Source organism: Amborella trichopoda, chromosome 6, assembly GCF_054954075.1.
Source record: "Amborella trichopoda isolate Santa Cruz 75 chromosome 6, AtrichopodaSantaCruz75HAP2 v2.0, whole genome shotgun sequence".
NCBI classification, from domain to species: Eukaryota; Viridiplantae; Streptophyta; class Magnoliopsida; order Amborellales; family Amborellaceae; genus Amborella; species Amborella trichopoda.
Genome location: NC_142341.1, coordinates 50,748,218 through 50,771,450, shown reverse-complemented (window position 1 = coordinate 50,771,450; position 23,233 = coordinate 50,748,218). Strand labels below are relative to the sequence as shown.

At 34.1% G+C, this 23,233-nt stretch overlaps 1 protein-coding gene and 1 long non-coding RNA gene across 12 annotated transcripts; both read left to right on the top strand.

The window, feature by feature from the left end:
- The first annotated feature begins 356 nt into the window (after positions 1–356).
- Positions 357–16,662, top strand: LOC18448731 (3-beta hydroxysteroid dehydrogenase/isomerase family protein). Of its 11 annotated transcripts, none has more exons than XR_016057294.1 (14): positions 357–749; positions 2,057–2,231; positions 2,430–2,465; positions 10,805–10,894; positions 11,014–11,147; positions 11,642–11,812; positions 13,075–13,191; positions 13,476–13,555; positions 14,294–14,495; positions 14,706–14,755; positions 14,873–15,047; positions 15,395–15,551; positions 15,980–16,046; positions 16,140–16,662. XR_016057294.1 is itself a non-coding variant. In XM_020676256.2 (14 exons), exons 4-14 carry the CDS (start codon positions 10,834–10,836, stop codon positions 16,331–16,333), a joined length of 1,476 nt encoding a protein of 491 aa, XP_020531915.1. In that variant the 5' UTR covers positions 357–749; positions 2,057–2,079; positions 2,430–2,465; positions 10,805–10,833; the 3' UTR covers positions 16,334–16,662. The 11 variants fall into 11 exon arrangements, 7 of the variants coding, with proteins under 7 accessions (XP_020531915.1, XP_020531913.1, XP_020531914.1 ...); XR_016057293.1 differs by having other exon boundaries at positions 2,057–2,305; XM_020676256.2 differs by having other exon boundaries at positions 2,057–2,079; positions 14,638–14,755.
- Positions 8,090–8,294, top strand: LOC148781849 (uncharacterized). The gene is made up of 2 exons (XR_016057298.1): positions 8,090–8,176; positions 8,208–8,294. It is a non-coding gene; the product is annotated as an uncharacterized LOC148781849 (long non-coding RNA).
- Positions 16,663–23,233: the final 6,571 nt, after the last annotated feature.

Below are 23,233 nucleotides of genomic sequence, written 5' to 3'. Positions count from 1 at the left end.
GTCTGAACAATAGTTCATCTTCTAACATATTATTTGAATGATCAATTTTCAAGATTTTCAAGTGTTTATAGATCTGTTTCATCATCACTATTTATGAAACTTTAAATTTCATAATGGAGGTCAACAATAAATTATCTTATCTATCACAAAGCTTTGCGTTAGAGAAACTATATTTTCAGCATAATTTTGAGGTGCATCTTACTTAAATAGCATAAGGTTGACACCTTATAAAAACCTCACCCATAAATGAAACTCGTGATAGAAACACAAGGAAACACAGAAAGAGAGAGAGAGAGCACCTATTTATAACAGGTAATATATGGTGAATAAATACCCTGGAATGCTCATTAAGCATTGTACTCACTTCTGCATTAAACCTGCAGAGCACACTCTTTCTCTATAGTAATATCTCTCTCTCTAGGACAGAGAAGGTACACTGAGGGACCAATAGGCTCAATCGGCCTTTACTGCATCTGTGAAGTTGGAGGGAGAGACTACTAAATCTGTTTCTTTAACGGATGAGAGAGAGAGGGTTGATCCCTCTCTTTCTCCCTCTCTCTACACCCGCTTCCCTTCCTCTCTCCTCTGTATCCCCTCGCTCTTGTCCTAGAACTGTTTCTTGCTTCTGTCTCATCAACCCTAACCCCCCTTTGTTGTCGCAAGTTCTTCTATATCCCTCTTGAAGCCCTAACCCTATCGATCCGCCCTCTCTCTTTAAGTTTTCCTTCAAACCCTAGATCCATTTACAGGTATGGTTCTTTAGCTTTCATTTTCTTCACGTTATGTTATCGATTTGTTGGAGAACTAGACTTTATGTTTATTTATCAGTAAATATGATACTTATCTCTTTATTTACTGAATTTTCATCAGTATATTTCATGTTATACTATAATTTTCCAGCACTATCAAAACATTGATTTGATGACAATGTTATACCGCTGGTTTTGTTGCTTTGTGATGCAGTAATATGGTTTTTTTTCTACATTCTACTAGTGTTTTTAGGAAAAAGAATGAAATTTTCTGATATTTAGAACTGTGATATTTATCAGAAAACGATAATTCTGATATTATTAGAACAAGAATTTTACTGAATTTACTAATATTTATTGGTGACTATGGAAATTTGTTGACAACTACACATGTATTGTTATTCATCAGTAATTATGTTACTTATTTGCATCAGAAAATTTGATATTTATCAGTAATCTATATTAATCAGTAGTAATATTATTTCCTAATATTGATAGGTAAAGTAGTAAAGTTGATACTTACTGATGTTGTTATTCCCCAGTATTTTATCAATAAATTTAATGATATTATAAGTAAATATCAGTACATTTTATCAGTAACTTATAGCATCTTCTGAGATTATATAAAAAATTATCAGTAATCTTATCAAAAAAATTTACCTATAGGTTCAAAAATTTGAATGATATTTTCAGTAATTATGGTGGTGTTTTACTGATATTTATCAGAAAATGTCAATAGATTTACTGGTATTGTTATCTTACTGTTGTTTATTAGTAACTAACTTATATTGGGTGGAGGTGGTGGTCTCTCTGCTTCAATTATTTTGTTTATGTAATCCATATTTAGTTATTTAGGGTGTAAAATTGGCCCGTGGTTGTTTGAATTTTCACTCATGTTCTTTTTTATGCTTTCGTATTATTTCCTTAAGTGGGTGGTTGTGTTGGTGATGGGTTTGAAAGAGAGGTTCTTTTTTTTTTTTGGGATTGTATACAATGAGACTATTTATCTTTGATACAAGGAGGTCAGAAGTATTTATAACTATCCGTTACGAAATCTATTTGATAGCTTTGGTGTGTTACAAACTTCGAGAAAATTTCTTTTGCTTTGAGCTTGGTCCATGGAATAAATGCATCCATCCAATTTCACATCCAATGGTCAAGATTAATTGTGGCCAAAGATAAATCATCTCATTGTATACTTTTGTATTGCTTGGCAGCATGGCTTGGCTTACCTTATTATTGAACCTTGATGTTTTTTTGCTCTGCTTTTGTTTTCATTGTACTTATTATTTCTCCCTTTGTTGCAGATGACAATACAAAAGTGGAAAAGGTGTGTTGTAATAATTCCTTTTGCCATCAAATGATTTATAAAACCGTTTCTACCTCAATAATGGTTAAGACCAGCCAAACACCATCAAGTTTGGTGGATTGACGGCGTAGGAGAGACAGTGGGTCAAACCAAGTGATGAAGGACCTTAAGTCGTAGGTCTCCCTCTTTATCTGACACCGTCCGTCTGTGAAATCAATGATGTTAGGCTTGTCTCTATCTTGTTTAGGTACATTTGAATGTACTTGTCCAATATATGTTTCTTATATCATGTAACAATGTCAATATTAGGCTGTAGTGTTTGTAGTTGAAAAATATGTTTGCTCATATTAATTATAGATTTGTATTTGCAGGATTTACACACAGGCATCGACGGTATCGGAAAATAGGTATGTTAAAATGTACTGTTATATTGGTTCAGCTTAAAATTGTTTTGCTAACACATTACATCATTATATATATTGAGAATGCTACTACGAGCTATGACACATTGATAATGCATCACTTGGCCACTACTATAATGTTCACAAATATTAGAGAACTATCATGGGGAAAGATAAAGCTGTGTACCAAAGTTTTAGGGTCTATGCATGCTTTCAAAATTCTATCCATTAGAGAAGATATCAATCACATCAAATACTCTAAATCGGTGCATATTTTACAATATATTTATATTAACATTAAAATATTACTCAATTGTATAGTATTATATTGTACAAAAATATAATATAGAAATTATAATTCGAAGGCGAAATATAGAATACTAGAAAAAAAATCTTAGTAAGATAAATGGATAGAAAAAAGAAAATCAATGGAGATTGACATATTGAGAGAGATGAAAAAGAAAAGACTATCTATAGAGAGTGTTTTCACAATTCGAATGGACGATATAAAACTACATAGGAAAGGAAAATATAAAATTTTATTCCTATCTTTAAAGCTTTAAAATAAAGTATATTGTTTTTACTAGGAGGGAAAGACTTTCAAAAACGAAGAATATATGTAGGATTTCTTAATATGATATATTCTTTGAGAAAAAAGTATAGGCATTGAGGAATTTCTTAAAAGACTATAATAGATAAGTACATATCTTCCCCGCATTAAAAAAAAAAAACCATTGCCACGAAAAGTGTGATGTAATAAAATGTATGAATTGAACATTATTGTAGGGCTTGTGGCCTTGCCAATCTAACCACAACAAAGGCAACTTGCGACGCCCAATTCGACTTGTCTAAGCCATTATGGAAAACGGAAATGAGACCATTTACATTTGGTACATGGAGGTCACAATTATTTACAACCATCCGATATGAAATTTGATAGCTTTGGATGTGTCACAAAGTTTGAAAAAATTTATTTTGAACTTTGAGTTTGGTCAATGAAATAAATGCAACTACCAATTTCACATCCAATAGTCAAGATTAGTTGTGATCATTTTGTACCAAACGTAAATGGTCTCATTATATACTTTCCATACCTAACTATCACATTAGAGAATTTTATCTCAAAGTTGATAAATTGCTTATTTTATTCCAACAAAAACGATGCCATGTTTTTATCTATAGAAATCAATATATTTCTAATTGTATAAGGTTTGCACACTATTTATTTTAATTGAATGGTGTAAGATTGATGTCTTTTAAGACCGTATCGATTATTGCAACCTTATTTGTAGAGGTAAGGTTAGGTTGTAAGCATATATAAACTTTTTCTTTTAATCTTATGTTTTTGCTATTTTTTTTCGCTTTTCATCAGGGTATGGCTAATGAAATTCTTATTGCCCAAGACCCAAACAACTGCCACAAAAGCGCTACTCCTTTTCGACTCAAACATGAGTTTGTCGTGTTATATTTGATTTTGAAATGGCACATGAGTTTATCATGTTATATTTGATTTTGAAATTGAAAGTCTAAAAATAGAGGAAGTTGATAGGACCTCGAAATAGTAGAATAGTACATAAGTTTATCATGTTATATTTGATTTTGAAAATGTTAAAATACATGAAAGTTAATATTAGATTGGTTTATAATGGGTGTCATCATCATTATCATCCAAACTTTTTCCAAATTGGGGTTGGGTTCATGAAACATATTCTTCTATTCGTAGTTTTATGTTTCCCATGATAAAACCTTTGGCTATTCATAGGTTTATTTTTCCCATGATAAAACCTTGCAAAGGTTTTAGGCTAGCTGTATACCTGACACAACCCACCTCCTATACAAGCTATTAAAGGAAAGTTAAAGGTCCTCACCTTTCTGAGACCCAAGTTGTAATGGGTGTATTATTCAAAAAATTGAGTTTTGCTAAAAAAAAAAAAAAAAAGATCTTTTATAGATAGCTCAATGGTAAATTAAAATCTTCTTTCTTTTCTTTTTTACAGACCTAAGATTGTGAAAAAAAGTGGCATAGAACTTTAATACTACAAATACCCATTCGCTTTAGTAAAAATCTTGGCCATGTCCTTGTTAAGATAACGCCGTGCTTTTAGTGATAATTACACATGTACTTCACTACCAAGCTATGCGATGAATAACCATCAATGGACTTTTTAGTCCGATCTCCATTGGCATGAATTTCTTCCTTCAAGTCAATTGCCTTATTATTTTAAAAATTTTGAAATTCGATTACCCGATTATTGTCTATAGCGTAGAGTGGATAGAAATGAGAACGGTCAGAGAGTATGCAGTGAAGAGGGTATTGGCCATGATAGCGAGCGGGAGCGTTATGAAGAGAGAGAGAGAGCGGGGGCGAGAGAAAGTGGGATTGTTTCCGATTTTTCTCTCTGCTACGCATAATACCCAGTCTCCATTTTCCATTAATCATAAGAAAGATAGATTGCAGGGAAGCAATAAATGTTTGAATAGAGCATTATATAAATTCCTACCACAGCATTCGTTACTGTAGTTTTTAATCCCTGCGCTATCTGACCTACAAAGTTTAGTTTTCTAGTCTTGTCCGACCTTAACTCAAATAATATTCTTACCAAGATTTTTTGAGAAATTATTATAATTTTTTTTTATAAATATTGTTTTCTTTTTGCCATATTTTTTTTTTTTTTTTTTCTTTCCATAGATTTTGGCCGTACAAATTGGAAGCTTGCCTATACTTTATCTAAAAATCTGTATATGACCGAGCTTGAGTCTAGCAAATTGATTTGACCGAGCTACTCGCAAATTGGTTTGACTCGGCCCTTAGACGTCTTACAATATTTTTTGGCATGGTTTGATTTAGCCCCTAGATGTCTAAGAATATCTTTTGGGCTCGAAGAGACCAGCTAAGTTAACCTCTTAACTTATTCACTGAACAAACTAAGCTAGCTAAGTTAACCTCTTTTTTTTATATGACGTAGCTAAGTTAACCTCTTAACTTATTCACTGAACAAACTAAGCGGAGCCTCTTAACTCATTCACTAGATAAAGCTCAAAATAAGATCAGGTTGGCTTGAACTTATTTAATATATTATTTTTTGAGTAATGACACTATGAGATCCCTCTACACTCATATGAGTAGGATTATGTAGGATCACCATTAAATTTTGATACAGATCTCTAGCAAAGTTATCACATGGGTGTGTGGGATTTGGGTGAATGGGTTTATTGATAATTTTTCTAGAAATTTGTGTCAAATTTTAATAGTGATCTTTTGAGGTCTTACTCACGTAAGTGTGGGAGGGTCTCATAGTATCATTACTCTTATTTTTTATATGTAATACAAAAGAACACAATACGAACACGAAGCTTTGCCCTCCACCCAAACGTGCCCTAGCTTTGCTTGGCTTCCTAGGTAAAATTCCATTGTATGGTGTTCACAACATTAGAGTTAGTGAGTGCTTTTGTATTTTAATGGGATTAAGCAGGTCTCGAATGAACGAGCTATATTTTTAGCATTGTTTAAAATATATTTTGTTTATTTTTATGTTATTTTAATTGCGGGTTATCTGTAGTGGAGCTTTTACATCCTCCCTTGTTTTTTGGAGAATTTCTATTTTCAGAAAAGCCGGCAACTTAGTTGGGACTAAAACAAAAAATATGAACCTTTCATACAGGCACTAGAGAACGTCAGAATGCTGGGTGGTCAAGTTTCTCTATTTCAATTTAGATTGAGATCTTTTTCTTTGCATTTTAGTGCCCGAAGTGTTAGGTCTCCATGACTGGTTGTGTGCCATTGTTTATGGGATTGGGATTCTGGATTTATCTAAAGGACGATGGTTTGGTGATCTCTGGTTGATTTTTCATGGCAGATTGCTTTTGTATCTCCATGGTTTCAATGGAGGGAATTGGAGTGTTATCAGAAAAGTTGAGTCGTCAAATTTCTCCATTTCAATTTAGATTGTGGTCCTTTGCTTATTTGGATGATGATCCATTCGAATTGAGAATCAGGAAAAAAAAAAAAAAACTGGAAGTCATTGATGTTAAATAAAACTTCTGGTTACTGTTTATTCAGATACAACTTTTCAATGATACTCACTTCTTCAATATCAGCTTTTACAAGTTCTTCAGGATGAAAACCCCTGTTTTTTAAGAAGAATTGGCTAAATGTTCTTATTTGAAGGTTTGGTTCTTCAGGTGTTGATCACCATTATCAAATGGAACTTCAGCATGATGACTCTCTCTCATTCACTCATATTCTACCTTCTTTGTTTCTGCGTCTCTAGCCGATATATCTAAACGATAATGAAAAAAAAATCTTTTTTTTACTCTTTTCCACCAAGTTATTCCCGGATGCTTCACTATTACAGTATTACAGGCTAGAGAACTCAAAAATTGAGGCCCCAACACCAGCAAAGGACCATAAAAAAAAGATCAAATTTTCTTTTTAACATGGCCCAAAGCAAAAGAAACCAAAAAGCCATTTCAGATAACAAAGTATAAAGAGAACAATGAATCAGGAATCTAATTGCATTTCTTAGGTATGAATCATTTGTGATTTGATCCAAGTGTATGAGAAGCCTATACAGAAGTGGAAGCAGCAAAGTTATGGAGAAAAATGCCATATTCCCGTGACATGAAGGAACAAACTCCAAAAAGTAATTTGCAAATGTTCAAACAGTAAGAAATGCAATTGTAAATCTGGGGGATGTTGTCTAGAAGTGCATGGGATTTAGAGCTCATAAATTAGGAGAATATTCAGAGAGTCAGATTTGCAATTGTAAATCTCACAGATGTTGTCTAGAAGTGCATGGGATTGAGAGCTCATAAATTATGAGGGTTTTTCATTTCAGAATGTACCAAGACATCTAATTGACCCTCCCATGTTCTTTACTTTCTCTTTTTCTTGGCAGTATGATCATTATTGACCTAAGGAATACCATTGTTGCTGATTCCACACATCCAACAATATGATTTCTTCTTCATGGTCTTCTACCATGATTTGTGGCAACCCAAATTGCAATGAAAAATAATGCTCTAAAAATGGGGAAATAAAAATTCACAAGCTCATTATACCAAACACACTGACCACATCACAACCCACGTGTGTGTCAACCCATGTGTTTGTGTGAGGTGAGAGTCAAATTAAGTCTTCACACCCGGCTCCAATACTTTTTTAAACCACATTTGTAGCCCTAAAACTTTTTATTTTTGCCTCCATCCCAAATAAGAAAGTAAATTATTTCCGAAGGACAAAGAATGCTTTATTTAATCTCACTGTTTTAAAAAATGGATCGGTAGAATGGGTTGACCAACACTAACCCTGATCTAGATTGACATAATAGGTGATCCAAAGCGGGTGAATCGGGGATTTGGCAATTTTTTTCTAAAAAAGGGACAAAATTATCATAGATAACACATATTTCAAACTGTTTATTATTCTGCATTTTTCGTATCGATGGGCAGGATTTAATGCGGGTATAGGTTCGAAACTTATAATTTTTCTAAGGTTTCGCTTAAAGAACTATTTAATCATGTAATCTTTAGAAGGAGGTTTCACATGAAAAACTATTTTGTCCTGTACTTTTTCTGAGGTTTAACTTAAAAAATTTAAATTCTTGTCTAGAAAGTGAGAACACCATGCACAACATCCAAACGTGCTAACCACCAATGTTGTTCAACCTTTTTTTTAAGTAGAAGTCATACATATTACTATACATAAATTCTTATAGGTTGTGGTTTACTATACATAAATTCTTATAGGGTGTGGTTTGTATGGGACTAAGGCCCTAAATAATCAAAGTAGGGTGCACTTTCAAATAGTATTGAAAGATGTTAAGTACTAGAAATTTTTGTGATGGTTTGGAAATTTATTTTCATATCTAATTATAAAATTTAAAGCTTCAAAAATAGTGTAGATTGAGCCGATCTATGAACACTTGAAAATCTTAAAAATCGATGGTCCAAAAAATGCGTTATAAGATGTACTATTTTCAATACTTGAAATCTATTTTTTCTCATATTCATACATCTTGAGGTTGAGATGATGGATTTGAAGATTTTTGAGGTTCGAAACAACCTCTTCTAATGGATTTTTGAGGTGTGCTTTAATTTGATTGTTTAGAACCTCACCCTTATTAAAAAAAAAAAAAGTCATTGTTATAACACCGATCGCGCCTAAGAACCTAATTGTTCACCACCAATTTCTAATCCAGTTTTAAATCTTTTACCTCAATCGCTTAACGATTTGTTGCTTCGATGCATATATTTCCCCTACTAGCCTTATTCTGGTTTTCTCTCCCATTGACTTTGAGAAGTTGTTTAATATACCCACTCTCTCTCTCTCTCTCTCTCTCTCTCTCTCTCTAATTGGGCCATTTGCTCTAGATATTTTGTGAATTTTTCACCTTTTGCCCTCTTCCTCCGTCTCTTGGTTAGTTGCTTTGGTGATACTGGACGATTTTACTTAGCCAAAAAACGAATACTACTAATATTTTGTACTACTCTCTCTAGGCTATGGGAGGGCTGAGAATTTACTTGGATTGGATTTAAAGCCTGAGTTTCGGATTTGGATCCAACAATGGGATCCGGATCTAAAATTTGGATATGAACAATCATTTAGATAGGGTTTGGGTGCAGGTGGATTCGACATAGTTATTAAAATATAATACATTATTTTACATTATATGTAAAAAATTGACAGTCTAAAAATACGTTACAATATGCATTATTTTCAAAACATGAAATCCATTGTTTTCTTGTATCCATGCATGAAGTCGAGATGATCAACTTGAAGATATTTGTGCACCAAAACAACTTCTTTTAATAAAAATTTTAAGGTAAGCTTTAATTTGATTATTTAGAACCTCGACTCTATATAAACTTTTCCCTATTTTTTATTATATATTAATTTTAAAATATAAAAATTATAAAATGACACATAAAATAGCGTTTTAGATCCGATACAGTCCAAATCGAAATCCCAATGCCATGTTTACTTTTCAAACCTGAATCTAGATCACGACCCGACCCGACCCATTTCCAGCTGGCTGCGTCTTGTTTACTCCATCTTTTGGTGGTTAGTGGTGAGTTGCTTAAAACTTTTAGGCGCCAACTAACGGTACCTTTTGTAGACCAAACTCCATAAATTCTCTCCCTCTCTCCCCACTGATAAACCCGTTCTGTAACTCCCTCCACTTCTAACCAAATGTCTCTCTCTGAGGACTCCAACTCCCTCACCACCTGCCTCGTCTTGGGCGGCCGGAACCTCGCCGGAAGACACCTCGTTTTCCGACTACTCTCAACGGAAAAGTGGTTTGTAAAAGTTGCAGACTTAAAGCCCTCTCTCCCTCTCTATGATGAGATTCCAAAGCCCCCCAATATCGATCCTTTTGATCCCTCTCTTCCTTTCGCTCGCTTTAAAGATGACCACAATCAGATGCTTTCCACGGCTTGCTCTTCTGATCGTGCTTCTTACTCTCAGGTTGACATAACGAACAAGTCTCAACTCTGCGAGGGTAAGGCTTCTTTCTCTCTCTATAATAGCTTAATGGATGATTACGAGAAGTTTCTGTTGGGTTGATTTTCTGATTTCTTGGGTATTCACAAAATTGGTTTTTTCACTGTGGGTTTTGAATTATAGGGTTTTGGGGTTTTCAGGGTTTTGAGAACTGATATCTGGTAATGGATTGATTAGTTTCGTTGATTGTAATGGAAATGATTGGGTTTAATGGCAGAGTTTGTTGAGTTCAGGTGATGATTGCTTGGAATTCTCTGGTTCTTTGGAGGTTTATGTTTCTGGATATTTTGTAATTAAGTGGTCCTCTAGCCAATTCTTATATCCAGGTTCTCATTTTTGGGAAGCAATTATTGGAATGAGGAATATTATCTCTCTCTCTCTCTCTCTCTCTCTCTCTCTCTCTCTCTCTAGATGTTTCTTGATGTTGGATTTCTCTCTCCTTTCTCTTTTTTATTTTATCAAGGTAGATGTTTGCATCCATGTCTTCTTTCATTTGGTGTTCTTGCCGGTTATCCTGTTCAAGAGTTTGGCGGTTCTTTCTTTTATTTTTATTATTTTTTTCAGAATTCTTTCCATTTTTTAGGCACCCATTTTCTGAGAGGGTTGTATTGATTCGTTTTCTCTGAGATTTGAAAGAAATATTCTGAAATCAATGAAGACTTAGTTATATCTAGGGTTATGGTTTTCTTTTTCTTTTCTTCTTATTGATACTTAACACAAAGTGTGGTTTTATCTTTTGGAACAAAATTTGAATATTGGGAATTCTATATCAATTTTAAGGTTAATTAGGAAACTATCATTTGTGTATCCTAACTATGTGTACCATGCCTGCTTGTTGCAGTGATATCTGGATCATCGGTTGTATTTCATATGTATACCCCTGACCGATCTGTAAATGATTTTGAAACTCTCTATGCTCACATAGTTCAAGGTAATAGAAAAGAATCCTCAAATATTTCCTTGGAAAACTAAGAAAAGAACCATTTATAGCTTCTAATTTATGCAGCTTGCTCGTATATTGCTCGAAGAATTCGTGGTTTTATGTATCAGGTACAAGAAATGTGATCAGAGCCTGTCAAGAATGCAATGTCAAGAAGCTTATATATAACAGTTCAGCTGATGTAGTTTTTGATGGTGTGCACAGTATAGACAATGGGGATGAGTTCTTGCAATTCCCAAATAAAGTATGCCCACACCTTTCTTTCTCTCTCTCTCTCTCTTGGTTTCACGTTCAAATACAGATTAATGTGCACTTCTGTTTGTTGATATGAAAGTGGTTATTAAATAAATGCTATATCTTTGATATTCTACCTCATGACTTTCATTTCCGTTTACAATTAAATGATGTTTTCCTGTTTTGGCTGTGATCTCAAAGGGTAGTATGCAGTAGTTCTATGGCCCATGGTAAACTCATGGTCCATTGAGGTCAACACCATTCTAATGAAATGATGGACGGTGATGGAGGGATGGTGGGTCGACCAAATCAACCCATGAAACCTAGTTGTGGACCCTACTCATTCCATGTGTTTCCATCATTTCATTGAACGATGATGACACAATGGACTAAAATTTTCTGTGGTATATTGGATGTTGGTAACTCTCCGTTATGTTTGTGTGTCATCTTTGATACTTCTGTGTAATATTGATCCCAATTTATGCTATGTTTATTGTTTTGCAGTATGAAGACCCCCGCAATGATTTAATCGGTCAGGCAGAGTTGATGGTTTTGTTTGCCAATGGTAATGGTGATTTGTTAACTTGTGCATTACGCCCAAGCAATCTTTTTGGGCCTCAAGATGCACCTTTGGTTCCATATTTTGTGAAAGCAGCAAAGGATGGATGGTTTAAGGTTGAGACTTGAGACATGTCTAGCTAATCAACTTCCACTTTTTCTCTTTGGAAATACTTTCGAATGGGAATGTATATCATCCATCAATGAGGGGTAGTCTATGGTATATCATTGGAGCATCCACCATCTATTCCTGATGATGAGTGGTGGGGATCAACTGCTGTGAGACCCAAAACATTCACCTTGTTTTCTATTGAGAATTATCCACAGCCCATAATTGGGAGATCCCTTGGTGTATATATCATAGATGTACTTTGTATGCATCATGTATCAAATGCCATTGGTGGATGGGATACTTTCAACTTCTGAATTTATTTTCTTCAAAGTAATGAGTTACTTTTTTTTTTTTTTTCTTTTTTCTTTTGATATAAAGATAAATGCTAGGAGACTATTTTTCTTTTGATATAAAGATAAATGCTAGGAGACTATGTCCTAGACCATTCGAAAATATAAGCTTTCATTATAGAAAATATAACTGCACTATTCCGCTCCTCTTATTTATTTAGTTTAGTAAAAAGCTGTTTATTTCCCTCTTAATTATATTTTGGTTCAAATAGTTGTGTTGCATTTCATTTGAAGGGTGTGTGTCTCAGTGACAACAATTAAAAGTTATTATGGTCAACTTTAAAGCACATTTTATACTGAGAAATTATTCAAGTTCATGCATTATTGTTTGGATTCTTCCACACAAGAATTGGGGGATTACTCTTCAGCGTAAATGCACTCTATTCATGAAGAAGAGGCAATACTTTAAGATTTGATTTGTTTTTGGATGGACCTAAATGCTTTCTGTCTATCTACATGTATGTATATATGTACGTGCATATGTATGGTAGTATCTATCTATCTATCTATCTATCTATCTATCTATCTATCTATATATATATATATATATATATATATATATATATATATATATATATATATATATATATATATGTATCTCAGCTACTGTGTGTATGTAAAATGTGTTCAGGGTGTGCTCTCTCTCTCTCTCTCTCTCTCTCTCTCTCTCTCGCTCGCTCTCTGGGCATGTGTCTATACAATGTGTGCACGTATAAACATATGGAATAGATTTACATTTCATTTTTTATTGGAAAGACCCAAAATGTACCCCAAGATTGCTGTGGGACCTATTGCTTGATGGGAGAAAGATAGTGCCTTCAAAAATACTATGTGCTTTAGTGTTTCTTTGTATTATTTTGTGGCTTTTCCTTTAGAATTTCCATTGCAAAGAACTAACTATTCGGTTCTATTCCCAGGCCATCTTCGGGGATGGTCGAAACAAGTGGGACTTTACTTATGTGGAGAATCTTGCCCATGCCCATATTTGTGCAGAGCAAGCTCTACAATCCCTGAAGGATCCAGTTTCTGGAGGGGTAAGTCTGTCTTAGCTTCTCATGATAATGTTTAGGAAAGTATACTATAATCCAATGTACCAATGAAACCATAGTACGGTCATCACTGTCCAATGAAATAGCGAATGGTGATTGAGAGGTAGCAGGACACATCATTTGGGGTCAGGTCCTATCCTGGTGTAATCCGATTCTCTCTCCATCACTATCTGTCATTTCCATTGTTTTCTAGTATGCTTTTCCTGTTCTTTAACCTTGTTCTCATTTCCTTGCCAACCATATCCATTCTTGATCTTGAATCTCTGCAGGTATTTTTTATCACTAATTTGGAACCGATGGTAATTTGGGATTTTGTTTCTTCTGTACTGGAAGCTATGCGATATGAAAGGTGCTTATCTTGGGAACCGTACAATATGTATCGAAGTAATTAAACTTCTACTCAGTTTTAGAAAATATTTTTCTAAAGAAGAAAGATGAGGCACGTAGTATGTTGAGTTTCTACACATATATGTCATCAAAATGTCATATTATTCTTTTATACGATCTGTGGAAAATGTAATGGTTGTACATATTATCTGGCCATTGGGAAAATAAGGCAAGTTTCAATGTGCTTGTAGCATATCAAACTGTTATGCAGATCACCATCTACTTCAAACGTCTCTCACCCATATAGAGAATATAACCATTTAATTGCTTGAAAATTGTACCAGTGTTCCCTCTTTCTTCCATTAGGATAGGTTGCTGATGTTAGTGTAACATCATCAAAACACATGGAGAAACTTTGGAGCTTTACTGTTACTCGATTAAAGAAATTTCTGCTCTTCTTTTAGTGATATTCAGTCCCACTCCTTGTTCATTAGAAGCTGAAACAAACACACACACTTAACACACAATGATAATTTTGTGTGTGAATGCACATTTCTCGCTGCATATATATATATATATTTATATATATATATATATATATATATATACATGATGCTATGTTAACAAGTGTTTCCTTGACCTTGTTGTGTATGTGTGTGTAGTGAGGGAGAGAGATCTCCCTACGTGATGTTTTCTTCTTAGTATGCTATGATTTTCAAGTGTTTTCTTGAACTTAATGGAAATCCTCTCATAATTTCAGCCCCAGCTTCCATATTCCTGTTGCACGATTCATGGTCTTCATAGAGGCAATGGAAAGGGTCTATAAAAATTTGTGTTCTTACATAAATCTTCCACCCTTACCACTAAGCACCTCAAGTCTCCACTTATTCACTTGTACCAAGACATTCAATTGCTCCATAGCTCAAAAACATATCGGCTATGCACCAATTGTCTCTATGGAGGTTAGTATATCTCTTTGATGTTAGTGACTGGAATGTTCTCTCCAGAAAATTTTTAAAATAGGAAAACGGTATTGTCCCCAAGCTCTATCATATGAATGCATGGGGGCCTTTGAATGTTTTTTCTTCAATAATAAATGTGCAGGAAGGTATTGAGTGGACTGTTGAATCATACTTCCATTTAGCGAGAGATATATCTTTCTTAAAAAACAGGGATTTAAACCAGCCATCAAAGGCATATAAACTGCTCGGCTGTGGAAGAGGTGCGCTCTATTTCTTAATGGACCTTAAAATGTGAAAGCAAAAACTGTCAAAGCTGTAGTTGTAAGTACTATCCTAAAAATAATGTTTTTGATAACTTATGATCTTCAATGATGCAGTTGCTGATGTAATTTTGTGGCGTGACGAAAAGAAGACTTTCTCTCTCTTAATCACCCTGGCTTTCTTTTTCCATTGGTTTCTTCTCTCCGGGCGGCCTTTTATTTCATCTGCTGCAAAGCTCTTTCAGCTGGTTTTTGTCTTCTTGTTCTTACATGCATGTCTCCCATCCTCAATGTATGTGCAATCTCTCCCTATCACAGTATTCACAGTATTTCTAAGTTTTATGAGACAGGTTTGATTAGATCTTTATTCAAGCGCCAAGATATCTTGTTTTACAGCTTTAGCTTATTCTTTTCTGGTTTGGAGTTTCTAGGGTGATATTTATAAGCAAAACATGCATACATACATATATACACTTGTGTGTGTATGTATGTATATGGGTATGTGGATATTTTTATGTATGGTTCTATTTACATATATAGGCATAGAGATAAATATCATACAATGTATGCACGCTTGCATGCTTGCTTGCAAGTATGCATGTTTGACATGTGACATGCTTGTGAGGACTATTGTGACAGATTGGGGTACTCCAAGCCAAAGATTCCAGCTTCTTATTTTGAAGTCCCTGAGACTCGCTTACGGGATGCATTGATTTTCACGGCATCAGCCTGGAACAGAAGTGTTGCTATGTTACATTATATCGCTCAAGGAAACGACTGGAAAAACTTCCTTAAGGTAAACGTATAAATAAATTAAGGGCGTGAAGCATGAGCCATGGTCTTATTTCTCATTATATCCTTGTCAACTTTTTTGTCATTTTTTAGATATATATCTAAATTGCCAACTCTCTCTCTCTCTCTCTCTGTTTTTTTTTCTTGTGGGTCTATGTGTGTGCGTGTATGGGTTGGTGGTGGATTGGGCATGTTATGACGAAGATTTCTACAGTTTATCTTGCTCATTCTTTTATCTTTTCATGAGAAAAAGATATCTGTAAATTCAATCCTTCTTTCAAATTCTGTTCTATTTTATCACTTTTTTCTGAAACCAGTACTGGCCGCCATGGTCCTTTGTGGAAAACCAGTACTATTTGAGAGGTCTCCCTTGTGTATTTACCTAATTTATTTTGGTAGTTGAATATGAAAATTGATCTTGGCATTAAGCAGGCATTGTGTTCCCTATATTTGCTCAAGTTGCTCCTGTATCTTCCCTTTGCAGCTGTGCTTCTAGTAGGTAATGGTGTGAACTCTTCAGAATTTCTTGTTAATTTATTGCATGGTCATCCTTTTACTTGATGAAACATTTTTTTTTGATTGAATATTGCAGGTTTAGTTTTGGTGTTTAGTGCTTTCCATGTGTATGAGCAAAAGGAAGAGGAGGTTGATAGAATCTTGAAACATATGACCACTGTTATGAGAAGGGTTATGAGATCAGTGATGAGGAAATTGCCTGCTCATTTGACGGTTTATCTTTCAAGCAATTTCTCTCAAGCCCAGGATGAGACTGCAAAAGATTCTTAATCTGTTTTCTGTGTTCGCTATGAGAAGTAGTTGCCCTTTGTGCATCTGATAATGCATCTTTTTACGATCCTACAAGAAGAGAATCAAACATGAACATGATCTAAGCAACTGCCATTTTTGGGGAGATAACCACCACGTTTACGGTCTAAGATTTCTTTTTTACCATGATAATGGTCGAGTCCTATTACTGATATAATGACATTGTAATGGGGATCGTAACAGGGATAATGCCCGCTACTGAAAATGAGACAGGAAACTGGAAATAATACCAAGAGTGAGAAAGGGCAATTGTCATTATAGTGATGTGAATAACTAATTTCTTTTTGACATGGATGGTCTCTATAAGCTTGGTCCTTACAGTGAAACTGCTTGATTAACTTTTTCTTGTTAACCAGCATGATTTCTATGAGCTTGGCTCTCATAGTGAAATGCTTTACAGTTCAAAGGATCTCTCTCTTTTCTCTTGCTTTTTGAGGAATGTCCATGCATCGTGATTATAAAACAATAATGCCTCAAAACCGAACAGAAAAAAATCTAATATATTTGGTTGTAGTTTATGTAAAATGATGACTTTATAAAAAAAAGAAAATTGTTTTATGTGGGCTGGACCACATTTCTACATGTGCGATTCAGAAAAGTGTAAAGCATCCATCTTTAAGTACGAGTTCCATCCAAAAACAATGGAAATTAATGGTCCAAATGTTTTCTAACTAGAAATATTATTTCTAGTTTTTTAAATTTATTTATTTTTTCATATTCAAGATCTGCATGTTAGAGATTACATGTCATTAAAAAATAAGTCATAAAATCCATTTCAAAAATAGATTTATTGAGAATCCCGCATTTCTACATATGTGGGCTTGGCCGCATAGAAACTGGGTCCTCATAAAAGGGGTACATATTATTCACTTAGCCTACTCAACGTTCATTGGCCATTAATTATCCTTATTATGTAATACAATTTTCTTTTTAGCAAGGTCATTTATGTTATTAAGAAAGATATAATAGATATTTTTATAAAAAATTTGTGGTATTTTATTAATAATTAAAAATAATTAATGTTTTATATGAATGTTGTCATACCCTGTATGGATGATGTTATTTTTTAATATAGTTAATAAATATTTTTTATAAATAAAAATTACCTTATTTATTAATAATTACCAATATCCTTAGACAAAAAAGTTACATGTGGAGCGAGGGTATCAAGTATCTAGAGATGTTGAAGTACATTAAAGAAGTAGTCCGGGTAGGAGTACCCTAATTTAACCTAAACATTATTAAAAAATGATGTTTTGGCACCAAAAACCCCTATGATAGCTTGCAAAACTATTTTCACTCTTATTTAAAGATCCCAAAATGATCAGATCGAGCGGACCTTTGAACACCTGAAAAATAGATAGACTAGCTTTTGTTATAAGATGCAATACTATTCGGGTTTAATTATTATTATTATTAGTACTTTTTCATATCCATATATGCTACGGTGATATCCATATATGCTACGGTGGATATGATTGTTTTGAGGGTCTTTTTGAACCAAAAAAAGAAGGGAAATTTTCATATAGAATTTTAATTCCTCGCATTATTTCTAGGTAGACTTTCATTCGTTTTTCTTTCAAGCGGCATAAAAAAACCTTTAAATATTTTACCATACTCCATCAAAACCTTTAAAGATTTCACTATACCCCATCATCTCTTATCTCACTTTTGATCATAAGAATTAGCTCCAACAAATTTTTTTATATCATTTCAACTCAAAAACTTTTTTAATGGGTAGAAAAGAAAAAAGAAGGTTAAAAGATTTTTAGGGATGAAATGATATAAAAAGATTTGTTGGGGTTACTTTTTATGGTCAAAAGTCAATAAAAGAAGGAGATAAGAATTTGATGAAATCTTTAAGAATTTTTTCATACCGCTTAAAAGAAAAATGGAAAGATAGTCTACAATGAAGAGAAAAGATGGTCTATTATGAAATAATATGAAGAATTAGAGTTCTATACGAAATTTTCTCAAAAATTAAATATGATTTTGGTAGTGCCACTTTACTTCTCTTTTCTTTTTTCACAAGGCCCTCAACATATGTAAAGTTTTTCTAGTCTACAAATTTTCTAGCAATGGTCCGATCTAAGTGCTTAATTACACAATGTACTTTTTATCTAGGTTTTCATTTTGCTACTTGAGAAGTACCCCAAGAAATAACTATAAATTGAATCCGAACTTTAAAAAACAAGAAGTTCCTCTGAAGAAGGTCATTCACCAGAAGGATCAAGTGTACAATTTGCTCCCTCAATTTCCCTCTCTTTAACCCCATAAGTTGTACTCCAGAGTCGGATTGGCCAGCACGTTCCAGAGTGCCTAAAAATTACCATGCTCACATATCAATCGTTAAAATATATTTTCACCAAATATGCCCTTCCATATATTTAAATGCCTATTATAGCCTGTTTGGACTACCCAACAATTGGAGTGGAGTTGTCAAGGAATAAATGAAAAATGCTTTGCAAATATACACTTCAAACTAAACGATGTTTGGATGGTCCAACAGTTTCAAATGTACACTTGAAACTAAGGATGTTTGGATGGTCCAACAGCTCTAATACTAGTGAGTTTTTTTTTTTTTCTTTTTTTTATTAGGGCAAGCATTTTATGACAACTTGGAATTATTTAGTAAGATTTATTTTTTTTTGGAAAAGTATACAAAGAAACCATTTACTTTTCATACAAGGAGGTCACAATTACTCTTGTCCATCAGATTTCCAATCGGATGGTTGTAAGAAAGAGTATCATTGACTAAACTCAAAGTTCAAAAAATATTTCTCGAACTTCATAAAACATTTTAAGCTATCCGATTTAACATATAATGACTAGAAGTAGTTGTGACCTCCTTGTAACAAAGATAAATAGTCTCATAGTATACAACCCCTTCTTATTCTTCTTTTCTTTATTAGGGCAAGCATTTTACAATGCTTTCTCCTAAGCAAGGGAAGAATTAATATCCTACCCAAAACAGCAGTGGGAACCAGGCTGTACTTTTTCAATCCTGAATAGGTAGAGAAAGAAACAAGGTGGTTTAGTAACAAGCCTAAGTGTTGTGTTTTGGTCAAAATCAAAATCATTTTTAGACAGCTTCAATAAACCATGCCTCTCATCTTCGGTAGCACCCCACACCTTGTTACCTTATATTTTCCATTTCCACCACTGACACCACCCCATTAATACCTTCAAAAAAGCTACCTCCTAATCTACTTGAAAAAATGGGTAGAAGCTTGATTTCCCCGTTGAATTACTTAAAAAAAAAAAACACTCTCAGAGTGCACGATTTCGATTAGTTCATGTCAACTATCTGAACATGAAAGGTCGGTGTACTTTTATATTTATTCTTATCTACTCTTTTAGCCGAAACGCACTGATGATGATTTTTATCTACTCTTTTAATAAGGCCCCAGTTTTTGGTTTCAAAAACTCTCCCTCCCTCTCCCTTGAATTTTCCTTAGGGTTTTAGTTTCTCCCTAGCATTTTCTCTTTATTTCATATTTACTTGAACAAAAAGACAAGAAATGTGTACTGTGAAAAATGTTCTCTCAATGTACATATCATTGCCTCTTCATAAAAAGGCGTGCACCATTTTGATTTGTTCGAATCAAGAGAAGGGCCGACGCAATTTCATATATGTTCTCATCTTCTCTTAAATGATGTGTCAGGATTTAGAAGTGAAGACCAAAAAAGCCTAATCCCTCTCCCTCAAATTTGCCTCTACTCTCTCTTTATTTCACATTTACTTGAACAACTGGAGAAGAAATGTATAATATGATCCATTATTGTATCTAGATTTACATCTCCACTTTGGAAACAGAGAGCTGTTCACAACTACTCTTTTATAAATTCTCTAGAGAGGAAAGGCTCTTGCAGTTTCAAATTTGTTCTTAACTACTCTTTAATGAGAGGTCAAAATTTTGTAGTGAAATTCAAAAACTGTCTCCCCCTCTCTCAAAATTTTATAAGGGTCATGTTTTCTCTCCCGCATTTTCTCTTTATTTTGTATTTACTTGAACAAATTGACAAGAAATGCATACAATGATTCATATGATCATGAAAAATGTGTTGCCACCTAATGAACATTTCCCTTTATAAATAGAAAGGCGTGCACCATTTTTTATTTGCCTTGTTTTGATCATCACTCTAGAGAAGAAAGGTCAGTGCAGTTTCGTATGCATTCTTATATGCTCTGTAATAATGTGTCAAGATTTTTAAGTGAAGATAAAAACTCTTCCCCTTCTCCATCAAATTTGCCTTAGAGCTCTAGTTTCTCTCCTACATTCTCTTTGGTTTGTATTTAATCAAACAACTCAAGGAGAAATATATTTTATGATCCATATAATCACAGAAAATGTATTTTCTCCCCGATGTACATCTCTTCTCTTTTATTTTGAGAAACAGTAACAAATTTATTACCACCTTTAACAGATGTACATCTCCTCTCTTGAAATAGAAAGGTGTGCACTGTTTTAATTCGTTCTTATCGACTCTCCAGCGAGGAAAGAATGACGTGGTTTCGTGTATGTTCTTATATGCTCTTTAATGCGGTGTCGGGATATAGAAGTGAAGGTCAAGAACTCTTTTACCCTCCCTTTCAAATTTCCCAAGGGTTCTAGTTTCTCTTCTGCATTTTCTCATTACTTCAGTACTTGAACAAATTGACAAGAAATGTTTACTGCAATCTAGATGATCAGGGAAAATGCATTGCCTACTAATGCACATTTCTTCTCAATAATAGAAAGGCACCAATAGTTTTGATTCGTTCTTATCGACTCTCTGTCGTGGAAAGACTACTGTTGTTTCAGATTTTTCTTCAATGATGCATCAGGAAGTGAAGGTAAAAAAACTCTCTCCCACTCCCTTAAATTTGCTTTAGAGCTATAGTTTCTTTTTTTCATTTTCACTTTGCTCTTCATATTGTTTTCTGACAAAATATTTTGACTAGAATTTGACTAGAACAAATACAAGAAATGTATATTATGGTCCATGAGCACCAAAAATGTATTGGTTCCCAATGTTTATCTATCTAGACACCGGAAGGTGTTTGATCCGTTCGTGTCAACTCCCTTAAGAGGAAAGGTTGGTGCAGTTTCAATTTTTTCTTATCGACTGTTCAGTAAGTACGGGTGGCAATGGGTCGGGCCGGTGTCGGGTCTGGTCAAACCTGGACCAAAAAAGTTGATATGGGACCTGGATCTGGAGCCAGACCGGAATTCACCTAACCTGAACCCGACCAGAGTTGACCTAAAAATTAAAATATCTATGCATTTAATTATATTTGAATATATTTCACATATTGGGACTCGAAATAATTTAGGTGTGACATCAATAGGCGATAATATGATAAAGAGTAGACTTAGGTAGGCTGGCTATGTGTGGTGTCGACCAAGTACAACACCTGTTAGGAGGTGCAAGTTAATTCAAGTGAAAGGACTAAAAAGGGCAAAGGGTAGGCCTAAAAGGATGTAGTTGCAAGCAGTCCGAAAAGATGTAGAAACTTATGGCTTCACTGATGATATGGTTTTTAATAGAGCAGAATGACATACTAGAATTCGTATAACTGACCCCAATTCATTGGAAAAAAGTTATGATGATGATGATGATATAAGGACCAGGGCCCAAATAGTGTTTGGGTACAAGATTTGGACTTGGACCCGACCCGCCGAGTCCAATTTTTAGACCCATACCTAGATTTGGATCGGGTCTGCCCCTTAGGTCCCGTGTCGGGCCGCGATCCATTACCACCCCTATTAGTGAGGCTAGTATTTGGAAGTGAAATTCTAATACTCTCTCTTCCTCTCCCCTCAAATTTCCCTAGGATTCTAGTTTGTATTTTCTTTTTTCTTTTAATATAAAGGATTCTAGTTTCTCTCTTGTATTTTCCCTGCACTTCATATTTACTTGGACAAAGTAACAATAAACTTAGAACTGTGATTGAGATGATCACAAAATGGAATGTCAATAATAACCTATTGAAAAGCTTTCTACATTCTCCCTACAATATAGAAGTTCTATCCTCCCCTACCATCTAGCCGTCCATTTTTTATCAAGAGAGCCACTCGCCTTTTTATCTTAGATTCGACGTCTCAAAGTGTTTTATTTTTAGTTTTTTTAATACAAATTTTCTGAATATGAAATTTGGTAGGTGTCATCTTCTCATTAGGGAGCACCTATAAAAAAATATTAACAATAATTTTTTGATAAATAAAATAATAGCCAAAATACCTCTTGAAACTTTCAGGAGTATTTTGGTCATTTTATTTTATTGAAAATATTTTTTTTATATTTTTCGTTAGTGCGAGTTTAATAGAGGAATGGACATCCAAATTTTGGTGTTAAACAGTTTATAGAAAAAAATTAAAAATAAAATAGTGTAGAGACGTGACATTGTGATTGGGGCAATCTTAGCCCTCCATTGAACGGTTGGATAAGGGGGAAGATAGAACTTCTATGCTGTAGGGGGAACAAAGAAAGCTTTCCCTTATGATCCATATGAGTACAAAATTTATATTGTCAGATAATGCCTTTGTCCAATCAGTTCATGAACGGTGATGGGCAATAGAGCGGGACACACCACTTGGCTCATTTCATGTTCTCATGATCCCAATCTCCCTCCATGGATATCCACTAATTGGCGGTGATGGCTCATGTCATTATAGACTTTCTATAGCCATATGGATCATAATAGACTTTACATTAAAATAGATAATTACCAACACAAATAACAAAGAGATAGTATACAATAAGACTGTTTATCTTTGATACAAGGAGGTCGAGAAAAATTTCTTTGAAGTTTGAGCTCGGTTAATGAAATTAATGTGGTCATCTAATTTCACATATAATGGTAAGATTAATTGTGAC

What these genes read in the sequence shown, in the direction of transcription:
- LOC18448731 (XM_006858792.4), top strand. Translation starts at nt 9,652, where the DNA reads ATGTCTCTCTCTGAGGACTCCAACTCCCTCACCACCTGCCTCGTCTTG. An exon ending in AGGATCCAGTTTCTGGAGGG is followed by an intron (nt 13,192 to 13,475) that starts GTAAGTCTGTCT and finishes GAATCTCTGCAG; the next exon opens with GTATTTTTTATCACTAATTT. An exon ending in GAAGCTATGCGATATGAAAG is followed by an intron (nt 13,556 to 14,293) that starts GTGCTTATCTTG and finishes TCATAATTTCAG; the next exon opens with CCCCAGCTTCCATATTCCTG.